This window comes from Clytia hemisphaerica, unplaced genomic scaffold (genome assembly GCF_902728285.1).
Source record: "Clytia hemisphaerica strain Z4C2 unplaced genomic scaffold, Clytia hemisphaerica genome assembly, whole genome shotgun sequence".
NCBI classification, from domain to species: Eukaryota; Metazoa; Cnidaria; class Hydrozoa; order Leptothecata; family Clytiidae; genus Clytia; species Clytia hemisphaerica.
This window is the reverse complement of record NW_027103512.1, coordinates 26,073-35,225: the sequence shown is the minus strand read 5'-3', so window position 1 is coordinate 35,225 and position 9,153 is coordinate 26,073. Positions and strand designations below refer to the sequence as shown.

The 9,153-nt window shown below is 34.9% G+C and overlaps 2 protein-coding genes across 6 annotated transcripts in view; one reads left to right on the top strand and one right to left on the bottom strand.

Moving 5' to 3' along the window:
* LOC136799228 (ribokinase-like) overlaps positions 1–9,153 on the top strand; it is an 89,597-nt gene that overhangs the window by 76,849 nt on the left and 3,595 nt on the right. The window contains exons 1-4 of one of the 5 annotated variants that reach the window (XM_067055915.1): positions 1,554–1,611; positions 7,613–7,745; positions 7,930–7,993; positions 8,766–8,828. In XM_067055915.1, the coding sequence (XP_066912016.1) occupies positions 7,704–7,745; positions 7,930–7,993; positions 8,766–8,828 (169 nt within the window). In that variant the 5' untranslated portion in view covers positions 1,554–1,611; positions 7,613–7,703. Of the gene's footprint in view, positions 1–1,553; positions 1,612–2,944; positions 3,115–6,347; positions 6,463–6,489; positions 6,560–7,612; positions 7,746–7,929; positions 7,994–8,765; positions 8,829–9,153 lie in introns of those variants that run through there. The other 4 variants (XM_067055912.1, XM_067055914.1, XM_067055916.1 and 1 more) reach the window with 4 other exon arrangements.
* LOC136799321 (uncharacterized) lies at positions 114–2,708 on the bottom strand. Its single transcript, XM_067056024.1, has 4 exons — positions 2,705–2,708; positions 1,284–1,627; positions 926–1,070; positions 114–384 (listed from the first exon to the last, which is right to left on the bottom strand). Exons 1-4 carry the CDS (start codon positions 2,706–2,708, stop codon positions 254–256), a joined length of 624 nt encoding a protein of 207 aa, XP_066912125.1. The 3' UTR covers positions 114–253.

Sequence of the window (9,153 nt, the reverse complement as noted above, 5' to 3'; positions counted from 1 at the left end):
ATATTTTCGCTATTTTTCGATTTTAATGATCCCCGAAATTGAATTATACTTATACTAGGTCTTTTACTTTAGTTAGGACTACAAAGAAGGATTGTACAATGATGATATCGTAGTTAAAGTAATGAAAATTATTTTTTCAATACTGGTAGTTTCATGTTTTTACAAACAATGATGTTATAAATGTTTCAAGGTAGTTTATGGTTATTTTTAATAAGCTAATGGGTTAACATCGAAATCTAAATATCATTTAAATTCAATCTTCGTCATTCTTTCTTACATCAAAAGATTTGTCTAACAAATCGATAAGTTCACTCAGATCATTTATTGCGATATCTTCATTCCATTTAACATTTTGCGTATCTGCTTTGACCTTTCGCACAGTCACTAAAACGAGAACGAGAACGAATATTCAACTAAAACAAATCCTTTCCTACAAGAGAGAAATCATATTTTCGTTTTATGAACCACATGTAAAACACATTAAAAAACTACTAAGACGCAATAATCCTAAGAGATTAGACAATATACTAGTAGACATTAAACCTATCCATGGTAAATGCATGAGTGTTGGCTAAAGTTTTCTACCTGAGTAATGAATATGTTCAAGAGATATCCATTTCCCTCAAGTACTTACCAGACTGATAAAAGTTACAGAAAAGGATAGGGAACGTGAAAAAAACTCACAAACAGCGGGAACTACTTTTCGCGGACGAAAAAACTTTTGAAAAAAGTCGCATTTCGCGGGAACTAATTTTCGCCGTTTTGATATATTTTGGACACATTTCTTTTCCTAGAGATTTTTCATAAATTCTTTTATGAAAAATGGCTAAATTTGTATTTCGTGGGTTCTAATTTTCGCGGTTTTGCCGTAAAATAGCGAAAAAAGCGAAAATTAGTTCCCTTAAGGCACGCAACTTTTAATTACCAGCTCCGGCAGCATTTCCTGATTGAATGTCTTGAACATCATCACCAACCATCAATACATTTTCACAGGGAACTCCCCATTGTTTACAAATGTGTTGTATAGGAGCTGGGTGAGGTTTAACTGGTTTAAAATCTCTCGTCAATGTCTGTAAATAAAAAATATATATTGCATAAAGATGTTTATCATATGGCGAAGTCATTTAAATAAGTAATGGCCCTAACATAAAAAAAAACAATTCACACACTCTGTATACTTAAAAGCATTAAAACTAACATTTTGGTAAAACATTTAACCATTTAGCAAAGGTTAGCAGCAAGTAATGTAATTTATTATTATAATTCAATAAACAGTTACTTACATTCAAGAATATTTCATTTTCATTATTGAACAAATTTCTCTCATCATTTTGGATGAATTTATGTACAAAAGTATCAACAGCACTTTGTTTATTTCTCGTCAATAGTGCTCTTTTGAGGTTATTTTTCTTCAAAAAGTAAAATAACTTGTGCAAATTTGGTTGCAATTTCAAAAGTCTATCACCCTCATCTTCGAAGTCTTCTACAACTTGTTTACGTCTTTGCTTTTCTTCCTTTGTAGTTGCATTTTCTACATGCTCCAAAATGTCAATACTCTTATCAAGAATTCCTAATTTCTCACGGAGGAGTTTGAAGTTGATGACAGGTATGGTAAGTGTAGAGTACCCTGCCCAGTTGGCGACCGAAATTTTTTGATTCAAATTTTTCACTTACTATTTACTTTTTTGAAAATCCTTTTCGACCAACGGTTAGACAACTTTTAACATGCTCTTCGTGTTTGTTTTGATTTTTTATTTGAGGCGATCTTCTTAGAATAAAAAACTTTCGAAGCGAGCGGTACTAGTTCCCAGTTCCCGATCGACGTACCAGTCTGCGACCGATCGCGAGAAAGAAAAAATCAGTGCTCTACTTGCAGGTAAGGTCGTATTAATTGATCAGGATGATAAAAAAACTCATAAGCTTTCCCGTATTACATTTATTTACACTCGTTCTTTTGTTTTAAAATAGCTCACTTACATTTCCCTTCGGCATGTTTTTTCAGAATTTTTCTTCAAGTTGCCATTTTTTTTCTAAAGTTTGTTTTGTTTTGTTTTGAAAGTGGCGGTCTATGGAGAGTCTTCATTTGATAAAAACGCGGGAATTTTTTATGTCTGTTTTTTTCTCTTCGCGTCTGGAATTTTTTAATCGCAATGTAGAGTCTTCTTTATCATTTTTTGAGTTTGGTCGGTCGCAGACTGGACGTCAAATTTCGAAGCTGATTGCGTCAACTTTTTTATCAATATTTCAAACGAAAAAAACTGTATCGAGCTGATTTTTACAGAAATGCTTTCTAACATATTCATCGTTTTGGACAAGTATTTTTTGGAGTGGGAGTTGAAGCGTTTTTTCTTACGAGGCTTTTTTGTCCACAGGTAGCCATTTTTTATTTTTTTCGAAAAATCCGGGTTTTTCATGTGCTTCCGTGCAAAGTTGGATCTTTCGGATTCTACTCGTTCTTTTCTAGAACTTTTTTTACACAGTACGGGAAATAGGTCAAGGCAGATTACTACCAAAAGAAATTCTCCAGAGGTTTGTTTTTGTATGACTTTTCTGGGTTCAAAGACGTTCGGTCGCCAACTGGACCGGTCGCCAACTGGGCAGGGGACTCTACCGTCCATATCAAAAATTATTCCTTGGATATTGATTTGTTTTTTAAGTATTTTTTGGCCACAAGAACTTGCATAAAGTTTTCGATAAAACAAACTCATTTTGATATTTATTTTTTATTTGAAGGAGGGCAAGTTACAGATATCAACTATACAAACTACCCTTGTCCCTTTAACGTTAAAACGTTGCAAGTTTGTCTCTTGCATCTGCTGCAAGCAAATAAACTCTACTGCACTTTTCGAAGTTGTTTACAAATTTGGCTACCATTTTTAAAAGCTGTCCCTTTAAAAATGGTACCCGCAGAAAACGAAAGTGAAAGTTTGTTTCCCGCGAAATTTTTTCTTGTGAAATCTCAGATATAAGTTTCTTTTTTCAAGGTTTTTAAGTCTGGTTAATGGGCTTGTGAGTAAATTTACAGTGTATTTCCCAATCCCTTTGGTGAATTTCTAATATCAAGATGACTTCTGATATTGTTGTAATAGGGTCTTGCAATGTGGATTTGATCAGGTGAGTTTTTTAAATCAGTTTTTTTCGATTTGCTTTTTCTCTTTAGTTATGATTTTGTTTATTCTTCTTTGAGGCAGTTTGTCACACTAGGAAATCAAGCTTTTAGAAAAAACAAGATCCGTCATCTACAGGATGTATTTGCAACAACAAATGGTCGAATTTTTGCGATGAGTGCAATTCAGGACCCTCTGGCAGTGTAGACCTAAAGCTTTAAAACAGCATCTAATAACATGAAAACCAGAATACAATTCTTCAATGGGAATCAAAACTATAAAGTGCACTCACAAACATCAATTTGTCAGATCTAACAAAATTAATAACCGCACTGTAATCATTGACAATAAAACAAACGATTTTGTCAAGAGCCTTCCTTGTAAACATTCCAACAACTTCCATCGAAATGATCTATCACAGCTCAGTCTACCATTTTTAGCGCGGTCCGAGGATTGAGCCGAGAACGCTCCGCGAACTCCTGCACGGGTGAAAAACTTCAAGCGAAGAGTACGCAAAGCGATTTTAGCTTTACGATAGTGCCGCGGGTCATCAATGGATAGTATTCAATTATCATTATCCCTTTATTTTCATTCATAGAACTTTTGCAAAAAAAAGGAAAAATAGAAAAGTTGTATTTTTTACTGCTCTATTCACATACTGAATTTGAAAGATCTTATATGTGGCGTTTTTTTGCAAACTTCAAAAAACTGATTTTTGTCCCGCCTTTGCGGGACTTTGGCTTAAGTGCTTGAGTGCAGCATAGGGTACAAAGTCCAAACATGCGTTTCCCGTAATTTTTGTGTGAAGAGTTAGGTCTATACTGTCTGGCAGTGTAGACCTAAGCTCTAAAACAGCATCTAATAACATGAAAACCAGAATATGATTCTTCAATGGGAATCAAAACTATAAAGTGTACTTACAAACATCAATTTGTCAGATCTAACAAAATTAATAACCGCGCTGTCATCATTGACAATAAAACAAAAGATTTTCTGTCAAGAGCCTTGTAAACATTCCAACAACTTCCAACGAAATGATCTATCAATGCTCAGTCTGAGAATTGAGCCGAGAACGCTCCGCAAACTCCTGCGCGGGTGAAAAACTTCAATCTGTCAATCATTTTCTCAAGCGAAGAGTACAGTGAGCGGTCCTAAATCCGACAGCCCTTCCTAATTCCGACCCCCCAAATAACTGTTGTGAAAAAAAATTCTATGTTTACAACATTCCCTCTCCAAGTTGAACGATAAACTATTGCAAGAACTCTCAAAACAAAACATCTAACAAGATGACTATTTTATGTCAAGATGTCAATTAATGTGATAAAAAAGTGGGAATTGTAAAAATAATTACTTCTTACCTTTTTTTCTGAATCCGTTGTTCATGTTTAAAACGTTAACAAATGTTATTTGATCAAATCGTTTCAATGTACTATCAAATCTCTCAGTTTAGTTGACACTTTGGTATCTTTGTTGCGTCACAGCGAAAGGTTTGTTTTTAATTTAGTTTGTATCTTTGAAAGACCCCATCGGAATTAGGCAGGGCTGTCGGATTTAGGACCACTCACGGTACGCGAAGCGATTCTAGCTTTACAATAGTGCCGCGGGTCATCAATGGATAGTATTCAATTATCATATCCCTTTATTTTCATTCCTAGAACTTTTGCAAAAAAAAGGAAAAATAGAAAAGTTGTATTTTTTATTGCTCTATTCACATACTGAATTTGAAAAATCTTCTAGGGGCCATTCAAAAAGTACGTTCGTCGCAAAAAAGCAAACGGAAACAAACAGGGGGAGGGGGGTCAAGTCGATCTGTGTACGTTCGCTTTTGCGGGGGGTGCTTGTCACAAGCGTGACTTTTAACTTAGTCTATGAAAAATCTTTTTCTATCTATCTCCTAATTACATTTTTTCTTTGAATCGATAACCAAAGATAATTGTTAATCCCTAAACAATTGTGTATGTTATAATTGTTTAGCAGTTATTAGATAATTAGAGAGCAAAAACTTAAGGTGCGATAAGATTAAAGAATAACGCTAAAATCATATTCTTTGAACTTGCCTTCAGTTAGGGAAACCATCCAGGATCCTGCCATTCTATAAGCCAGCAAAAACTAAATGATACTTGTAAACTTAAGTTTCTTACCATTTTCCATCGAAAACAACCAAAAACATTGCTACTTCCCAAAGCCGGAGACCAAAACAAATTATCTTCCAAGATTATGGCGCCCTTTTGGATCTATTGTTAAGGCCATCTAAAATGGTGGAAAGAGTTGCGGAAAGACAAAGGCGCCCGCTGCTTCGAGGGTGGTAACGCCAAAACGCCCAATATGATCTTCCAACAGAAGGCGAGTTAGTTGCTGCGCGAGTTACATCATGCACTCCACCGCAGTGCACAACGAAGCGTGTTTCAATGAGTATCATTAATTATAAGAATATCTTATGTGCTTACCTTCAGTAAACTTTGAGTGCTTTATTGAAAATGAAGAAGGTAAGAAGATAAAAAATGCGCTGGATAATCTTCATTGTAACAGTTTGGTCAATCATCACTGAAAGTTTGAAAAAGTTTTTTTGACGCAAAAAAAAATTTCAGCCAATTAAAATCACAGTGTGCTTATACTTACTATGTTTGCTACATCGTCTATGCTAAAAAAAGTGCAAAGTGACACGAACACCGTTTTTTAATGAGTGATGTTATGATTTTTTTGATTGCAGCCGCATACAGGAACTCGCCAAATGTTCCTAACTGGCCTTGTCTAAATTCTCCAATTATCTTCAAAGGAAAAAGTAATTTTTGTTGAAACATTTCTTTACTAAAACATGTATTTTATGTATTTGTGATTGTTGTAAGAATTAGGGTGAAATCGAAAAATCGGGGGGGGGGGGGTTGGTTGTAAAAATTTTGAGATAAAAACGAACGTACAAAGGGGGAGGGGGGTACTTCAAAACGAACGCTAACGAACAAGGGGGGAGGGGGGTCTGAAAATAGGGAAATTTGGACAAACGTACTTTTTGAATGGCCCCCTATGTGGCCTTTTTTTGTAAACTTCAAAAAACTGATTTGTGCTTGCGTGCAACATAGGGTACAAAGTCCAAACATGCGTTTCCCGTAATATTTGTGTGAAGAGTTAGGTCTATACTGTCTGGGGGAATGCTGGATTTGTTCTCAGACCTTAAAAATGTACAGAAGGAGGGAGGCATAATAGGTCAAATTTTTCATAATAAAACACTACATCTTCAATTTTTAGACTCCACCCTCAAAAAGGCTGTTGATGCCCTACCCTAGCACTAGGAAATAACAAACAAACTTTTGCACTAAACTGCTGAAACGGACTTCATGGTGTACTACCGTGAATTCGGGTAACTTGCATCAGTGGAGGGAAACTTGCATAGCCATCAAATGACTGACCAATCAAAGCAGCAAAATTTCAAAACAAATAAACTACCGTGAAGTCGGGTAACTTGCATCAGTGGAGGCTAACATGCATAGCCCTCAAATGACTGACCAACCAAAGCAGCAAAATGTCAAAATAAATGAACTACGCAGCTGCGCTCGCAGCTCTACTCTACCATTTTTGTTTTGATTTAACTTTGTATTTTAATGACCAGCCAGGTCATTCATTTGAGGGCTATTCATGTTAGCCTCCACTGATGCAAGTTACCCAATCTCACGGTATGCTTCTGAAATTAAAGAATTTTTACGAAATCAAAAATACTGTCAACTGCTCTAACTTGGAACTATCTGACAAAACACGATTTCTCTTTCGCCCCGAGTAGGCTTTTAAATTGAAATATGAAAAATATTATAGAGTGGAACACACGCGGATGTCTGAAACGAGGAAGACCAAATTAGTGGCAAAACGATGGAGCGTTTGACGTCACTCGCGCAGCAACTTACACACTCGTTATTTGTTAATCCCATCGGGCGATAGGCAGTTAGGCGACAGACGTTCACTAATTCTCCAATCGGCGTCCTCTATTTCTCCAATCGGCCTCCGGTCATTTTGAATGAAAACTAAAATGTTAAAAAGGGTGAGCTATCAGTGAAAGTTATCGTGACATGTTATGATAGAAAGTATGATTGATAAACTCGGGGGAGTTATCAAAACAAATTTGTTGTCAAAGAGATTTAACAGTAAGTGAAAATACAGGCCAGGTATCAACTGTCCCATTTTTCGACCAATTGTCCCAAGTTAGAGCAGTTGACAGTATGTTTTATAAACATAATTAAATTTTTCAAATTTAAAGAAAATTTATCGACTTTCCTATTGTTCCAATCTGTAATGAAAGAGAGATGGAATAGCTAACATTAAACAGAACAATGTTTCATAAACAATTCCATGTCTTTTTTGGGGATTTTTTCTAGCCCACCTTTATTAGACTTCAGGTTTGACAAATTTGAATCAAGAAGTATTAGGTTTAGTAACTAAAATAATCTCAGTTGAATGTCAACTGTCAAGAGCAGCAGTATTTTTGTGTTTTTAAAATAATGATTTTTTTTCACTTTTAGTTATTCAGATCATTTTCCAAAACCTGGTGAAACATTATGTGGATCCTCCTTTTCTGTTGGTTGTGGTGGGAAAGGTGCCAACCAGTGTGTGATGGCTGCAAAGTTGGGTGCGAATGTTGCTATGATAAGTTCAGTGAGTTAAATAAAGATGGATATTTTATATTTCAAAAATATTTTACTTTTGAAGAATTTGATGTAATTGAAAAACGATCTAGAAACTAAAGAGTGATTTTTATCTTCGTCACTATAGCTAAAAATGAAATACGTTATATTTTCATACATTTCACACGTCCTCTTATAATTTGTTTTTTTTGTAGGTTGGTGATGATAATTTTGGTGAAATGTTTTTGAAAGAATTTAAAAAAGAAAATGTTAATATAGGTATTATATCAGTCAGTTTCACTTTTCAGTAATAAATAGCTGTCCATCCAAAGCCCAATTTATATCCAATAAGTTGCTTATAATACATCACATCGCAGGGGGGGGGGTCGGTAGTAAAATCTCAGTCATAATGACGTTTACTACGGTGGTGGTGTGACGAAAAATCGAAAAAAAAATTTACTACCCAGGGTAGTTAAATACTAAAATGGGTGGTATCTATGTGTTAAATTAAAAAAAAAATTACTACCTGGGTAGTTAAAACTGGTAAAGTTAGCAAATTTTTTAGCTATTTTTTGTAATTTTTTAAATTTTTTGGATGACTTTTCGGAAAAAATCTGAAAATTTTTATAATTTGAAAAAATTTTCTGTTGGAAAGTTGTTTGCTGCAAACAAAAAATTCTCGAAATTTTTTGTCAATATGAAAGACTTTAATTCTAAGGGCAAAACATTAATTTTTGCACTACGTGAAAAATGTGTCACAGAAATAATCACTTTTTAGCTTTTTTTGCAAAATCAGTCCGAAAAGCAACCAAAAAATAGGTGGTCTCCATGACAAATTGTCTCAAAAACTTTTACTACCAGGGTAGTAGAATACCTCTTCCAAGAGTCTGGGTGCTGGTATGTAAAAATCCATAAAAATCCTTTTACTACTCATATATGTCTGAGATTTTACTACCGACCCCCACCCCCTGCACATCGCTCAAGAGATCTTAGAGAAAAATGTGCTTTTCGTACTTAGCAGGTAATTCACAATTCTATTTGTTTTTTTCAGAATGTATGCATATTGAAGCAGGTATTTCAACTGGAGTTGCACAAATTTTAGTCAATAAAGAAGGTATTTAAACCATTCTCACATTCTGTCCCTTCAATAAAAAAAAAGAACCCAGAGTTAACCTGGAGGATTTTTCTACTGATTGAAACCGTTAGTCTATCTCCTATCATCTGGCTAATGTATTTTACAAGCTTTTCATTGTTTTCGATAGTGGTATGAAAAAAAATTACTTGAAATAAGTCGACGATCATCCAGGTGATAGTATATATAAAGGTTACTTGAAAAAAAGCTAAATCTACATATTTTTTGGGCCTTCCTGGATGTCTTGACCTTTAACCAATTGACAGTCTGTCCGTTCATCCGTTCGTTGTATGTTGTATGTTACTAA

Excerpts from the sequence above, each read along its gene's own strand:
- LOC136799321 (XM_067056024.1), bottom strand. Across the intron at positions 1,071-1,283 it reads AAAATGAAATATTCTTGAAT|ACATTGACGAGAGATTTTAA; the intron begins GTAAGTAACTGT and ends TTTTATTTACAG. Across the intron at positions 385-925 it reads AGGAAATGCTGCCGGAGCTG|TGACTGTGCGAAAGGTCAAA; the intron begins GTAATTAAAAGT and ends TTCTCGTTTTAG.